General features: G+C 48.8%; 2 protein-coding genes and 1 non-coding gene across 3 annotated transcripts; 1 reads left to right on the top strand and 2 right to left on the bottom strand.

Moving 5' to 3' along the window:
- Positions 1-4,018: 4,018 nt before the first annotated feature.
- Positions 4,019-4,096, bottom strand: C7974DRAFT_t70. The gene has a single exon. It is a non-coding gene; the product is annotated as a tRNA-Gly (tRNA).
- A 2,807-nt stretch (positions 4,097-6,903) lies between these two features.
- On the top strand, positions 6,904-7,689 carry C7974DRAFT_375103 (uncharacterized protein; the record flags this gene model as incomplete). The annotated part of the gene is made up of 3 exons (XM_046140190.1): positions 6,904-7,056; positions 7,252-7,389; positions 7,588-7,689. 3 exons carry the CDS (start codon positions 6,904-6,906, stop codon positions 7,687-7,689), a joined length of 393 nt encoding a protein of 130 aa, XP_045997718.1.
- Positions 7,690-14,503: 6,814 nt separating this feature from the next.
- On the bottom strand, positions 14,504-16,145 carry C7974DRAFT_423398 (uncharacterized protein). Its single transcript, XM_046144382.1, has 3 exons — positions 15,671-16,145; positions 15,559-15,623; positions 14,504-15,509 (listed from the first exon to the last, which is right to left on the bottom strand). Exons 1-3 carry the CDS (start codon positions 16,130-16,132, stop codon positions 14,684-14,686), a joined length of 1,353 nt encoding a protein of 450 aa, XP_045997719.1. The 5' UTR covers positions 16,133-16,145; the 3' UTR covers positions 14,504-14,683.
- Positions 16,146-16,260: the final 115 nt, after the last annotated feature.

Raw genomic sequence — 16,260 nt, forward strand, 5'->3', positions numbered from 1 at the left:
GTCGGTGCGCGGGCGTGTGGCGTGAGGCGGGTGCGGTGTATAAACACTCTGCTCTCGTCGCGCCTGCGCAGCTGTTTTTTTCTTCCTCCACGCTTCCTCACGCTTCCTACGCTTCCTCCTCGCCCCTGAACACATGTCTTCGTAGTTGGTTCCGCGCATCTTGTCTCCAACTCCTTCCTTGAACACACTTACTGCGCACTGCGCACTAGAAAACTGGAAAGCCGTTCCACAATCATCGATGCTGGCTCTGCGGGCTCTGCGCTTCTACACGGCTCTTTGAACGGCTCTTGGGACGGCTCTGCGCGGATCTTCATTGCCTCCGAAATCCTAACACTCTTGCTGCACACTTGAAAACACTTGAAACCTAAAAACCCGTCTCTGAGTATTCATGTCTCGTCGTGCCTGCTGCTGCGGCGGCGGCCACACGTACCTAATCTCTTTGCACGCGTCTTTACACACATTTCTTCTTCAACGTTAACACGCTGGTATGTGGTTCTCGATATACGCTTGAGAACACTCGGGGACTGGGGATTTGGACTAGAGCAGTGCGTGGCTCGTCTGTGGGTTCTGTGGGTTATGTACACGGCTGTGTACGCATGTCTGTGTGTCGGCTGTATCTCTGCCTGTGTGTCTCTGCCTACTCATCTTGCTACACACTCGAAAACATTTGGAAACTAGAATTCCGGTTCTTCAAGTCTGATGCTGCTTCTGCTGCTTCTACTGCTTCTACGCTTCTACACACGTCTCTTCCTTCTACATGTCTCTGTGCATGCGAGGGCTTACATGACTCTGCGTACAAATCTCAACGCGATGCATGTCTCGCCTCTGACACCTTAACACACTTCTTGCTACACACTTAAACCCTAGAATCTAGAAAAGCACTGTCTAAAGGCTCATGCTGTTTTTTCTGCTCCTGCGGCTTCTGCACATCTCTGTCTTTTACAGATCTCTACGCATGTCTGCACCTGTACCTTTTCTAAGATGCTCTCACACATCTCGTTTTCAACACCCTGCCACACCCTGGTTAAACACTTGAAATCTTGAAAACTTGAAACTGAGTTTCCGAAGGTGAATGTTGCTTTCCCTGCTCCTGCGGCTTCTGCACATATCTTCCTCCTATGTATCTCTGTGTATGTGTTAGGCTGGATGTCTCCACCAACATCATAATACTTCTTGAAAATTCGAAGCATTACCACCCATGATTCTCCTCCTCTATTTGAAAACATTCAGGAACTGAAAGTCTCCTCCAAGAAATTTTATGTCTCTTCTGCGCCTGCTGCGGCTTCTACACACCTTCTCCTCCTATGCATCTCTGTGCATGTGTTAGCCTGCAAGGCTCTGTCTGTAGATATTGGCGTGATAGATGTCTTGCCTCCAACACCTTGACACACTTCTTGTCGCACACTTCAATGCACTCGGAAACTAGAACGCTTTTTACGAGTTTGTATGTCTCTTCTGTGCCTGCTGCAGCTTCTGTATATCTCTGTCTCTTACATATCTCTACGTATTCTCTACGTATGTGTCGGCCCAGGTCTTTGCTTCAGTATCTTCTCACACATCTCGCCTCTATCATCCCGACACTCTTGCTGCACGCTTGGAAACTGGAAACTGAAAATTGCCGACTCAAGATACATGCTGCTTCTGCGGCTTCAGCGACTTCTGCACGTCCTGCAACTTGTGTGTACTTTAATCTGCCCTGTGTTCATATACCTTATGTCGTGCATGTCTCCTTGCGCACATCCCCTTACGCGTCTCTCCTTGAACACTAGGCCCTGCCGCACACTGAAAAACGAAAGGCTGGAAACATACGCAAGTGACATGCATGCTGCTTCTGCGGCTTCTGTGGCTCCTGTGGCTTCTGCGGTTTCTGCACGCCTCTTCAGCCTCTGTAATCCTTTGCTCGCATGTCTCTCGCATACCTCTTCTCCTGTACAGGTCCTCTTGCTGCACACATGAAAAAGAGGAAGTCTGCACCATATGCTTCTTCTGCGCCCTCTGCGCCTCCGACTGCTTTAAAGAAAGGACGACACTGTGTATGTCTCCGCCTCCATATTTCTGCTTACATATCTTCTCGCATATCTCGCCTCCAGTACCTTGAACACTCTTGATGCACACACTACCTGAAAACGACGAAATCAACTGTCCAATCTGCCTATGCTCCTTCTGCAATCCCTCCTATACCTGCGCCTCTTCCTGCTTTGAAAGCGAAAGATAGGAAGTGGATGTGCGTTGCGCACCTCTTCCTCCTTAAAATGCAAACAGAGGCGGTCTATGTGCGTTCTGCGCCTCCAGGAATTGACCTACTGTACGACACATGGTCTCCGCCTGCGTCGGCTTCTACATCTGCTACGTCTGCTGCGCGTTGCGCTTTCTGAGGCGTGGGAAACGATTGGAAAGCTGGAAACTCGAAACTGAAAACTCGACATGAGAAACTCGAAAATCGAAACTCGAAACATGGATCTCTGAAGATGTTTGGATATTGGAATTATGTGCTTCCCGCGGCGAAGCGCTGCGGCTTCTATTCCTGCACCTCGTCCTTTAGAAAGTATACTTGCTGATGAGATATGCGTTCTGCGCCTTCGAAAACTTTAGAAATCTGTATGCCTTGTGGTCTACAACTTCGACGACGTAGACATATAGGGGGCTGTCGGTGGTTTCTGCACCTACTGCGCGGATGACCGAAAAGTCGAAAACTTGAAACTTCGAAAACGTATGGGCAACTGTCATGTCCTCTCTGCGACGGAGTGCTGTGGCTTCTACGCTTCTGCAGTTCTCTGTGCTCCTCTAATTACATACCCTTTTCAAAATCAACAAACGCGGCAACATATGTGTTCTGCTGCTGAACAGCCAGACCTATAGTTAAGCACATTTGATAAGTTCTACTCCTTGAAATCAAGACAGGGCTAGCTATATGCTCTGCGCCTTGCAGCAAAGGGAAAGATAAAGCCGATATGGGGTCTGCGCTCTCTGCCTTCTGCGCCTTCTGAAGTATTAGGTACACGATTTCCACGCCTTTTGAAGCATGATGCATACGCTGTGATGCGTTTCCTGCTGGCGGCCAAAACTCGATCAGAGGAAATGAATGTGCTTCTGCCCTTGATCCCTATTTTTACCTTGGTGTCGAAATGTACAGAGTTGGTTCCGGATGCGGGCTGCTTCTTCCGCTCCTTCGCAGAGCTGCGTGTCTACCTTGAGTGTTCCGTCTACTCCTCCAAGATTGTGCCTTACTACAGCACGCGCTGTGTTCTGCTCTCCCCGTTCTTGAAAGGCAAAATAGTTATGAGACATGTGTTCTGCCCGTCCGCTCCTTAACATCCCGGAAAACTGACACAGTCTGCGCCTTCTACTACTCCTTAAAACCCAACAAAGTCCGATACATGGTTTGTGTAAAACACAACAAGAGATGCGCCACGTGTCCTGCGCCTTTGCGAGGCGAGAGCACTTGAAATGTACTCTGCATCTACTCCTTCGGCTCTGTGAAAGTTAAACCAAGAAGCTCGATGGAGGCTGCACCTTCTGCGCCTCAAAAGCTATTGACGCTGAGAACATGGGTCGTTTGGGAAGGCGAGGGCACATAATAGAATCTGTTCTGAGGTCTGCACTCCTTCTGCTTCTTCTGCTTCTTCAAACTCAATGAGGTGGTATTCATGGGCGGTGTGAAAAAGGACATTAAATGGGGCATATGTCCTCCGCCTTTCGAGAGCGCCGGTGAATTATTAGGATGGTCGTGCTCTGTCTGTCCACGACTTCCGCACCTCCAATCAACCAGAAATGCATGCTACGGATGCAGTATGTCCAGCGTTCCTGCACTGCGAAAAAGAGAATAACGACAATAGCATGCGGATTGCTCCTGCTGCTTCAAAATGAAAAAACCATCAAGTAATGCGGTCCGCTTGTTAAGACTCTACAATTGGACGACATAGGGTTTGCTCTGCCTGCTCCTCTCAAGTCTACCTCTACCATAATCCAGACACTACGGGAACAAAAATATGGTGGACGCAAAAAAGAAAGTTTGAATTGCATCAGCCGTGAATCGAACACGGGGCTAGCCGAAACTGGATGGCAACGGCTAATTTTACCACTAAACCACTGAAGCGAGCTTTGATGAGAGATACGGGAGTATGTGTGTCTATAATCTAAAAGCTGCATACTCTGCCTCAGTCCCTGCCGTGTGCTTTTAGAGCGGGATTACCTAAGCTTCAAGTGCTTTGTAATGGTTTTGTTTTGAGGTAACTCGGCTATTATTCGATTCCATAATTGGTAAGTCATGGCCCCCTACCAGTTTAGCCCTGTGGAGATTCAAAACTAGTCGCAGCGTTCCGCCTCCTCTAAACCGAATACTGGGCACGTCACGTGTTCTGCCGCTTAAAACGGCTGCACGGCAACGCAACGTGCTGCCGCTTCCGCTGCTTCTGCGCCCTCCAATGTCTAAGTAACGGGGTAACTGTGTATGTAGCTGCTCTAGAACTCAATCAGCTCTTGTGCATGGGTTGTGCGAAAGGATGCGATCGAAGATTGCATGTTCTGCTCCTTCGCTCCCTTGAGGTCTGAATACGAGCAACGATGCGTTCAGCTCCGTTTAAATCAAGAAAGCGCTAAGATATGGGCTGTGTAAAATGGGTGTGAAGAAGAACTGTGTGTTCTACTCCTTTTGAAATCGTTCCTGGTCCAGCTTATACCTGAGACCGAAAATCTGCATGTGTTCTGCTCCGAATACACTGGAACGGATCAATGGACTCTGTGCCTCCTGGGCCTTGGAATATCTTCAAACAAGCTGTAATGTGTTCCGCCTCCGCTCTTTGAAAATCCTCGACTACAAAAGCTATTACCCGACTATTACATGTCTTCTGCTTTTCTTGGGCAGGACACGAAACTTCATATGCTCTACTTGTTCTCCCCTGCGTCCTACGCGCCTCGAAAATCGACCCAAGGTCAACTCTATGGGCTGCTCCTTTGCTCTGCTGGAAAACTCTGATCTGCAAGATATATGTTCGTCCAGGCTCCTGGAAAAGGCTTGAGAACGAGCGCATGTGTTCTGCATTCAAAACACTCAATCGAAAGGTCCAATGTGCGCTGCCCCTTTTAAAGCATCAGAAGAATCGTTGGATGTGCTCTGCGCTCTCGGCTTCTGCTGTATGCTCCAAAGTCTCGATGAACTTTCGCGCCGTGACATGTTGTGCGCCGCCAAAAGCAGCGAGAACATCGCTATGTGTTCTGCAATCAAAATCTTGGATCAGAATGATGAATGTGCGCTGCCCCGTTCCAAATCATAAGAAAACAATGACATGTGGCGGGCATGTGCTCTCTGCTTCTCCTGCCTGCTCCAGAATCTCAATGGATATGGTACCGTGTTGTGCGCCTCTAAAAGTACTGCTGGCGATGTACAGCGTCAACGCTTCTGCGTGCATCTCTCTCTACATCCTCTTCCACCGCTTCACGCTCAACAACACTCGAAATCAGTCGAAGGCGACAAGGTGTAAAAGACCACAGCATGGGCCTTCTGCGCCTTCTGTGCCTTCAAAAGAGGCAATAAATACAAGGCATGTGTCCTGCTTCTTCTGCTGCGGCGCCTTTAAAACTTAATGGAATACAAGAAGCATGGTTTGCTCTCCTCGCTCTCTCTGTCCCTCCAGAGGCTTTGTCTCCGCCTCCATATCTTTGCCCATGCGTCTTCTCGCTCTCTCTTTGCACGTCTCTCACCCAACACATATCCTCTTGTTGCGGACTTGAAAGGAAAAGCTTAACACTGGATGCTTTCTCTGTTGGTTCTGCACTTCTTCCTCTTTCTGCACATCTTCGTCCTCAAAAAGGGTAACAGATGAGGAATATGTGCGTTCTGTGCCTTTGGGAATTTTGGAAATTTGCATGCCTTGTGGTCTAGAGCTTCAACGATGTGGCGACAAAAGTGATGGGCTGTTTGCGGGTTCTGCTTCTTCATCTGCGCGTATGTCGATCGAAAAGCCAATAGTCCAAAACTTCGAAGATGTGGAGTCATGTGGCTCTGCGGCAGAGTGCTACCCTACGCTTCTACACATGTTTGCACTTCTCTGATCAGATACATGTCTCTTCTTGCATGTCTCCGCGCATGTCTCTGCTTATGAGCTCTTGCTGCACGAGCCAAAACAGGCAAATTCCGAACCGATGCTGCTTCTGCTTCCTTTGCGCCTTCAGCTCCTTCTTTGCACATTTCCATAAACACCCCTCCTTGAACGGGCTTGCTACACGCTCAAAAGTGAGAGCCTAAACAACATGTGTTCGTCATGCGCTCTCGTCTGGTGCACTCTTGATGCAAGGGTCAAAATTGGAAACTTCAGGACCGATGCTGCTTCTGCCTCCGCGGCTTCTACCCCTAAATCTTCTAACACGGCTTTTCTTGTGTCTCTTACTAAACACTCTTACTGCACTATTGCTGCACAAGCGGAAATAGGGAGAGGTCTACATTATGCTGCATCTGCGCCTTGTGCGCTGCCTTCTGTTCAAGTGTTTGCCAACACATCTCTACACATGTCTCTACGCATGTCTGCTTGTATGTATCTTCCCTAACACACTCTTGTTACACAAATTAAAATGCGCGAAATTCTTCCCCATGCTGTTTTGGCGCTCTTCTGCTTGCATGCCCCTGCCTACACGTCTCTATAAATATCTGATCACATGTCTCCACGCATGCATGATTCTTCTTATCTGTTGCACGCCCGAAAGTTCAAGGTGAGAATTCAGGAGCCAGAAAGGGTGACCGGGATGTGCTTCTGCCTCTGCTTCTCCGGCTTCTACGCTTATCTTCTCTGACAATGTCTCATTCCGCATTTGAAGACCGAAGGCGATATCTTGGAAGCAAAACCATGCTGCCGTATTGCACACCCGAAGATTAAAGGCGAAAATTTGCAAGTCAATGAGGGCAACGAGATGCCATTGCACTGCCTGCGGCTTCTGCAAACATCCCCCTTGCATCTTCTCGCATACCTCTTCTCTACCACACTTTTTGCACAAGTTAAAAACGGGGAAGCTATCTTGATGTTGCTGCTTCTGCTTCTGCGCCTCATATACAGCTGCTGCCACGTATGTTCTTACCCCACCCTCGAACGCTAGAGGCAAGAACTTACGTGCTTAAACAAATGGTCTTTATGTACTCTCATGTTCTCTCTGCGCCCTTTTGCACCTACTCCTTGCCCGCTTTTCACACGCATCTCTCCCTAGGTACACATGTTTCCGTAATGCACACTGAAGGTTGAACACAAAACTAGAACTTGGTAGAGGAGGCATGCATGCGGCTTCTGCGCCTTCCTTTGCACGCATCCCCTGTTGTTCCCGTCTCCACCCTCGGAACCCGGCGCTGAAAACTTCAAACCACGAGAGCATGGCGGCATGCTTGTTCTGCTGCGCTCGCTCCTCGTGAGTCTCTCTTCACACGTGTCTCCTGCACGTCTACTTGTATTATGCATCTTCTCATCACACCCTCAGTCGACGCTTAAAGTTAGGAAGTTCGAAAGTTCAACGAGCAGTAGGATGTGTGGCTTCTACACCTTCTCCTGCGCGCATCTCTTCTATCTTACGTACCTTTTTGTTGATTCTGAACACTGACGCCGAAAGTCTAAATGTTTCAACGTTCGGACAAACGGCAGTCATGCTGCTCCTGCCTGCGCTTTCTGCACACATGCCTTGATCACACATATGCTCTTCTTCTTCCCTTGAAAACTGGTCTTTAAAGCTTCAATACGCAAACGAATTGTCAAATGTTCGATGTGCTGCCTCTGCTGCCTCTGCGACTCCTTCTCGCCATACACCTCTACACACATATTTCTGCCCCGAAAAAGCAAAGGAGTTTGGCATGGTCCAAGACCAGTGGCGGTGGCGGCTCCTAAATCCAGATTATGATCAACCCATGAACCAAAAACCGGAATAAAATCTCAAAATGTCTGCTGCGTTGTGCTGATGGTCAGACCTATGTGTGCTCTTCCTCCCCCCTCGAAAAACCGGCGCTGAAAACCTGAAAGTTTGCTGTAAGGGAGACATGCTCTCTCTATGGCTTCTGCCTCTCTTTCAAATTTCGGGGACACAAATACTGTGTCTCGTGCGCCACAGGCAGACAGGTATATGAACCTCTCTTCTCGAATCTATCTTTTTTCCGACATATCCTTTCTCATATTCACTTCCCACAATTCCACACCTAAATACCAAGAACGCAAAAACTCGAAGTTTCGGCGTGAAATATTCATTCCCTCTCGGTGGCCTCCGTCTCTGCGCCTCCTGCTCCTCCTGCACATTCTAATGAGCCTGATAAAATTGAAGCGCCCAGAACTTCAGAATTCAGATACGTGGGTAGTATGCTCGTTCTGCGCCTCCTACACCTTGTGTGCATTCCAGATGGTTGGATGGTGTTCACAATACCCTGCCACAATCTTTCTCTCGACGGCAAGGTTGGAAATTTGGAATCCAAAAGCCCAAAGATGAAATCTCATCCATGTATGCTTGTTCTACTGCGTCTGTACCGCCTAAGCGTTCCAGGAGGATGGACAGCATGTTATGCGGAAGTCTACGCACTTGAATGATCTCTACCTACATCCTCTTCCACCCTCTCACGCTCAAAAAGACTTGAAACCAGCTAAAGGCGAAAGGAAGCCCTGCTTAAGAACATGCTTCTTCTGCGTCGACTACTAAGCCTACGCCTTCTGTGCTTTTGAGAGGGATAACAAATACCAAGAATGTGCTTCGCTCTTCCTGCTGCGCCTTCAAATGTTCGGTTACGTGCAAGATTTGTGATTTGCTCTCTTCGCTCTTTCTGCTCCTCCTGACGTCCTGCGCCTACTACGCCTACTGCAAGTTCTAGGCGGTGTATGGCATGGAAGTCTTCGCACTTGATTGCTTAGGTATATATATAAACATTAACGCTTCCGCAGGTATCTCTCCACATATTCTAATTCACCACCCCACGCCCAGAATCTAGAACCAAAAACTTCAAGACATGAAAAAATCACGGCCATACTTGTTCTGCGTCTCCTGAGGTCCTACAGGTTTTCCTTAAATACGAAAGAGACCACAACCATGTGCGTTCTGTGCCTTTGAGATCGAGTGTAGCTGCACGTTAAGGGTTTCACTTTGTCTGCTTATTATGCACCTTCCGAGCCTGCCTTCTGCATATATGGGTAGTTGGATGGTGCGTCACGTAGGATTTTGAGAAGCCCTTGGGTCCTTGAATGCTTAGGTACTTAGGTATATAAGCCTCCACGGTTTTGCACGTATCCTGTCTCCATCACCTCCCATGGCCACTATTGCACACCAGAAAATTAGAAGGGCGAAAACTTAAAAGTTCGAAAATGAAGAGGCCTCAGACTATGTTTGTTCTGCGCCTCTTCCATTGCATCTCCAGGAAATGCCGACGACGAGTATATGCGTTCTGGGTCTTTGGAATAGATCATGACTGCAAGCGATACCTGGTCTACGCTCTCTGCGCCTGCCGCGCATTTCGTAAGTGATGAGAGCCAGGAAGCATGTGTTTGAATTCCTCATAAAGTCCGTTGAACGAATTCTGCTCTCTTAGCTCACTCTGCGCCCGTTGCTCCTCAGTGATGATCATGACCTATACCCTGGAAGCTCACGCTTCCAGGGTACTTGAGTATATAACCTCTACTCGCGCACACACACAACTCCTCTCACACGACTCCTCTCTCACACACTCGTCTACAATTCCACCCTTGAAAACACTCGAAACCCGAAACCACATTTCATATGCGGTAATGCTGCTTCTGCTCTTCCTGCTCCTTCTCCCCTTTCAAAAGCTTTTAGAATTGCACGGCATGTGTTCTTTGGTCTTGAAACTGTGATGCGATGGTGAACGCAATCCAAGGGCACTACTATGAGCTTTCCTCTCTTTCCTCTCTCTACTGCTCCCAAGGTCTTGCTCCTTTTGAAAATCAAAATGGCAAGCCTCCATGCTCATGTTCGACCTAAACACAAATAACAAATGTTTTCTGCTCCTCCTGCTCTCCTTGCTCCTCCTGCGCCTTCCAAAAACAGCAGAAACAAGAGAGTGTGTGCTCTGCACCTCTGAAATACCGAGTAAATACAAGAACTGTGTTCCGCTCTTTCTGCGTCTTCTGCTCCCTCTTCTTCTTATAAGGTCCCGATCCTTATAAAATGCTGGAATGCCCGTTTCCAGCGCCGCCTTTGAAAGAACGCATCGCCATACGGAAGTGGCTGGCTCTCTCTACTTGTTCCAAGACACCGAACTATCTGAAATCCTCAATAAGTATCACTCATGCCTTTGTTTGGCATCCGTGGAAATGGAAAACGCTCCACTATATGTGGTCTGCACTTTGTGCTTTCTTGCCACTCCTCCTAGCACTCTGCGCTATTCAAAAGCTACAAAAGGTAGAGTGCATTTCCGTGTTCGGAACTTCTTAAATAACGCAAATATACAAGTTCTATGTTTTGCTCCCCCTGCTCCTCCTGACCTCCTGCTACTTCAAAGTCTACGAGGACAGACCGCATACCCATGGTCTGCTCCCTTGCAGATGCACGTGTTCGAGAACATGTGTGGCTGCTCCTTCTGCTCTTCCTGAGACTCTACATCATTTTAAAGTCATGAGAGCGAGCTTGTATGCCTGAGGTCTGATCCTTTGATCATCTGTCCGTTGAATGACGATGTGTGATTAGCCTTTCCGCTCTTTCTGCCCCTCCTCCGCCTTTCAAAAACGAATTAAGGGAATGGCCAAAACGAATTTGTGGCGACGCCGCGGAATCCGCTGCTTCTCTGCTGTTTCGGCCATGCTTCAAATCCACTGATGAAGTTAGGAACAACGTGGTCGCTTCTTTGTCCCTTCTAAAACCAAGTCCGATTCTACCGACGAGTTCTGCCCCTCTCAAAATAAACTCCGGGCTACTTCGTTTACTGTAGTCTGGCCCCTCCGCTTTTCAAGACTCGAGATGCGGCATCCATGTATTGTTCTGCTGCTTCGTTTGCGCCATTGGAAAATGAAATACCGGAAATATTTGATATTCTCTGTCCTCCGGTTCATTTCAGAAATGGACTGATGTACCAATCATGTATTCTACATCGTTTGAAGACCGCGAAGATCAGGGTGACGTCGGCTGCGTTCATCAGTCTGTGGCTATACGAGTATTTTCTGCTCTAGAGTCGGGCGTCATTTCCCGTCACATGTTTTCCGCCTTCCAAGTCCGGACATACATACAATGTGTTCTGCGCCTCCCCCTCTTTCTGCTAGAATCAGCATCGAAGAATGGTCTATGTTACGAGTTCTGCTCCTTCTACCCCTTTAGACAGGAGGTAGGTTCATTCCGTGTGTCCTGCAAACCATGATGCATGGCCTGCCTCTTCGGCTCCTTCTATAATTACAAGAGGCTGAATATGGCTCATACTACTTCTAAGGCGTAGCAGACAAATACATAACTTCTGCTCTTTCTGCTCTCTCTGCTCCTTTCGTAGTCAACATTTGAGTCTGCACATGTGTCCTGCTCCCGTCCTTTGAATGTCACGGGAAGCCAGTTCATCATTTTGCCCCTTCCAAACCCAGCGTATCTTCACATCGTTGCGTAAGAAGATTACGGTCAGGCGCGGTACGTCAGATGTGGTGTAGGCGGCCGGGGGTGTGAGCCGCGACGTGAATCTTGAATGATGGATATGAAACCAGCACAGGGCTTCGAACGTCGAGCGCTGTGCGCCGAGCGTGGGACAATGCGCAAGGCGTGCAGTATTCGGCGTGCAGCATGAGGCATTGAGTGTTAGGTGCGGCAGGAGGCAGTGCTTGTGGTGGTTTTCGCAGCGCTTTTTGTGGCTTTCGATGTACCTGCGGTGCCTGAGGTGTTGTAGAGGATATGCAGGTTCGTGCGGAATGCCGCATGTGATGTGTGTGGTGCGTGGTATCCATTCCGCACGCAGCGGTCTCCTTAGCGCGCAGCCGTATACGGCATCAAGCCCCCAGCGTGCAGCCTGACGGGACATTGGATAGCATGCTCGTGTCACGTGGAAGTATAGGAACCCAAGTATATAAACTTCATTTCCGCGCACGTATGCCACCTTGTACACCTTCTTAATGTACTGCTCTTCACCCAAAGAAACCAGAATCGAAAGAGCATGAGTTCATGTCTCGTGCTCCCTCTAAGACAGCACACTCGAAAACCAAAGTGTGGATGATGGAAAACAATTTGACTTTGGCTCCTTCTGATATTCTACCGATAGACTTGAACCTGACGGCTTCTGCTCATCTCTCGGCCTGCTTCTCCTAAAGCCTGCCGTCTCACTGTTCCAAGGCTTTTGATCCTTCTTGAAATTTTTGCGTTCTTCACAAATTTCACAGCTTCTGCTCTTTCGAAAATCATCAATCTACGATCTAGATGTTCTGCGCCTCTGAAATGCACTCGGGTTCGCCCGATGTCTTCTGTCACACTTTCCCTCCATGTCTATGTCCTCCTGTTTTGCTGAAGAACACATACCCAGGGAAGTATGTTTGGCTTCTTCTACTCTTTCTGAAATCCCCAATTGGGTACACTGTGCGTACTCTGCATCTCCCAAATTATCTCGGTGACATCTGTATATCTTCTGTCAGAACTTATTCTGCGATGCGACATTGGAGCAAAGGAGATTTGTACTCTACCAGATACGTCTTGTTCTGTGTTTTTGAAAAAACCGATGGGTTCTAGACATGTATTCTGCTCGTTGAAAGTAAATTCACTGCTCGCAATGGCTTTTTCGGGCTCCACTGTCTCAATCCGAAACTCTACCCAGAGCAACGGTCGGGGAAAAAAGAATAAGCTAGACAACTACAAGTATTTCCTGCCCTTTTTAGATCTCACTACATAGTCGTTGATATTTCTCACCCCTTTGAACAGTATCCGTGTGCGCCCGATGTCTCTTGCTGGCTCTTACTGTTTTCAGTGCTGTCTTTCCTGAGTCGCGGCTTTGGAGAAACAAAAACATCAATGACAAGTCTGCATGCTTCTCCTGCTTATTCCGTGACTGATCATCTATTGATCAGATATCTTCTGTTCCTCTCAAAGCGTTTGTTGACCAGTCCGATGTGTTCTGCCATGCCATCTCTCTATGTCTAGACGTTGCCCGGAACGATGGAAGAGGAGACAGGAAATGCATCTTCTTCTGTGATACGCACCTCTCTCAACACGATGTTCTATCTTAAACTTTGGAATCAGAGCCCATAGGGTCAGATACTCCTCCTACTCTTCTAAAATCTCAACACTTACTTCCATGTCTCCTGCTTCTTCAAAAGCGTTGACACTGTTGGGGCATGTTGCTTTCTGTCGCATCTTCCCGCTGAATTCACATACTCTGTCGCGGTGCAAAAGTTCTGTTCGCTGAGGAACCTGCCCTCCTTCTGCTGCTTTGGTCACAATATTCAGATATCTAGTGCGTTCTGCTACATCTTCTCTAATGTTTAGACCCTCCTTTGCGTAAAAATGATGTTCCACACAGTCTCCTATTTTACACTTCGCAGCTGAATTTCTTGCAGCGCATAAGTTTTGAAAGCTCTTCTGATTCTTTCAAAAACATCATAGCTACGCCGAGTGTCGTCCACTGCCACAGTTTCCTGCCCGATACTGCTCGCGTAGTTCCCAGAGCGTGGGATGAAGGGAGGAGCCAAGTGTCTCGGGAGCATAAGTTCCAACACAATGAAGCCTGGCTCAAAATGGCATTGTCCACTTCTATGCTTTCTCTTGCTTCCATGACCTATACACCTTGAAGCAGCCGCTAAATTCCAAACTCAGTAATGTATCACACCACGCGATATATTGAGCTAACAATTTATACTGCTTCTTTGCCGCTCCCAGGTAAACTTTCGATGTGACAGTAATTGATGTACATCTTGTCTTTCCAGAACCGTCAAAGATACCGTGCTATGGTCACGAGTGCTCTTGGTTTCGCAGCATTCTCTGCCATCTGTCAGCCAATCATTACTTGTTGCCTCATTTGCATCGGTTGCAGGCGAAGGACAGCGACCGCGACCGGCGATGGCGCTAGGCTGTGTTGGGGTTGGGTCCATGTGATCCCAACCCCGACCCTCGAGGAAACCTCGATCACAAGTTTGCAGGGACTTCCGATTCAGCCCCGACTCAGTACTGAGCACCCTGAGCCTATCTGCTAATCCATAGCTGCGTCTGCAACACTCTAGTCCTTCAAGGTGTGGCTGCTCGATTCTGCTCATCGACATGGCGATGACGTTGCTCGAGAACACAGCCATGTCCTCACGAAATCATTGTTTAGCTTCAGGCAACGGACGAGGTTAGCGTATTGTAAGGTGACAGTCAATGTAATAGGATATGCACTGCTTGTACTTGAGAGGTTAGAGGAGGGTGACGTCCTTGTGCGATGTGAGCACGAACTCGTCATCTGCAACGACGGCAGACACCATAGCACAAGTAAAGAGACGAAAAGAATTCCAAAGACCAGAAGGTTGCTCTGCATAGCTGAAGAACATAGTCCCTCCCGGATATGGATTTGATCTCTCACAACAACTTGGAAATCATGACGCACTGGACACCAGCATGCCTCTCTCATACAACGACCATTAGTATTATGATTACTGCTTTATCTCAGCTCATTCGTTGCCACGTATTGACACCGAATCGAAATAGTTTTCAGCATATACACTCCGTCTCTCGCACCCCTCTACGCCCTGATTGTATAGTAGACCACACCTACTCATCACAATCTGGCTCACTTACTCCATCCATCACCGACTGTTTCTTCCGCGTGATCCCAGCCTCCGTTTTCAAGCGCGTCGGCAAAAGCGCTGGCGTCGCCATTGTCATCCCACGGCTTTGGGCTCTCGGAGTCATAGTGATCGTCGCTGTCTTCATAGTCGTCTGGCTTGCTGTCTTCATAGTAATCTGGCTTGCTGTCCTCATAGTAATCTGGCTTGCTGTCCTCATAGTAATCTGGCTTGCTGTCCTCATAGTAATCGTCGGTGGGCTCCGCCTCTCCGTAATCAGAGGGGATGGCATTCCATTCAGCATCGTCGAGACCGACCTTCTCTAACGCATCGTCGTAGCCACCCTGCTCGATTGCATCAGCGAGTTCGCTGGTTTGCTCGTTGTCATCCCAGGGCTTCGGGCCGTCGGGGCCGGAGTAGTTGTTGTCAAAGGTGTTACCAGCTGGCTTCTCCTCGTAGTCCTCCTCAGGGTAGCTCTCCTCTGGGTATTCGGGCTCGTACTCAGGAGTCTCGGGAGGGTATTCAGGGTACTCGGGCTCAGGCTCGGGCTTGTAGGGCTCTGGCTCGTATGGCTCATATTCCTCCTCGACGGGGTAGGGGTCAGGCTTCTTGCAGTCGGTGGGATAGCTGGTGATAGTCACGGTGTAGCCAGGGACATTGACGGTCTTGGTTTGGGGTTCCAGGGGGAGATACTTCTTGCAGGCCTCGACGATGGTATCGTCATCGTACTGCACAAGGCGGCAGGGCCTATCAACACACCAGGAAGCGCGAACTTGGCGGCGGTAAGGAGCTGGTGTAGCAGCTGGGTAGTCATCATAGATGGTCGAGGTACTGAGAGATGTCAATAAACGGTGAGGATACTGGTAGCGCAATGACTTACGTCCAGTATGTGGTATAGATGGTGCTTGTCACAGTGACATCAGCATCACCTTCGCCCTCGGGTGTCTACAGAGCTTAGTCATGGTTCAAATCAGATCGTGCAAATCACGTACCTCTGTGGGTTCCGGCGCGTCGGTGGTCTCAGACGATCCCGTGATCTCAGACGAGCTTGTAGTAGTCTCATCAGGCACGCTGGTCGTTTCAGAAGGCACTTCCGTGGTTCCGTTCGTGCCAGAAGTTGGCGCAGTTGCCCAGTAGTTCTTGGAAGGCTCAGGCGTAGTCGTATACTCGGGGTACTTAGTGGTCGTTGAGTAACCCTCACCCTCACAGGTCTTCGAGTCGGGGTACTCGGTGACAGTGACTGGGTAATCGGTGATGGTCACATACTCATCCTCTGGTTCGTAACCGTAGGTCCAGTCATAGCAGAAGTCGGTCGTGAGATCTGCGGGGAGATCATCAAGCACAAGCTTGCAGTTGTCGACATCTTCCCAGAAGTCAGCTTTCACGGGCCGTGCATTGTAAGCGAGAGCAAGGAGCAGTGCTCCGGAAGAGATGCGAGAGAAAGAAGGCGCCATGGTTTCAGTGAGCAATGCGTGAGTTGAGACTGTCTTGCCATGGTGAGCAGCACTTTATCTAAATTTCAAGTCAATGAAAACTCAGTAAGTTGGATAGGTATGCTGCTTTCAGCACAGTGTTGATACTA

Source organism: Boeremia exigua, assembly GCF_020726555.1.
Source record: "Boeremia exigua strain MPI-SDFR-AT-0100 chromosome Unknown C7974scaffold_5, whole genome shotgun sequence".
NCBI lineage: Eukaryota > Fungi > Ascomycota > Dothideomycetes > Pleosporales > Didymellaceae > Boeremia > Boeremia exigua.

Excerpts from the sequence above, each read along its gene's own strand:
- C7974DRAFT_423398 (XM_046144382.1), bottom strand. The coding sequence starts at position 16,132 with ATGGCGCCTTCTTTCTCTCGCATCTCTTCCGGAGCACTGCTCCTTGCT. Across the intron at positions 15,624-15,670 it reads ACGCGCCGGAACCCACAGAG|ACACCCGAGGGCGAAGGTGA; the intron begins GTACGTGATTTG and ends TAAGCTCTGTAG. Across the intron at positions 15,510-15,558 it reads ATCTATACCACATACTGGAC|TACCTCGACCATCTATGATG; the intron begins GTAAGTCATTGC and ends GACATCTCTCAG.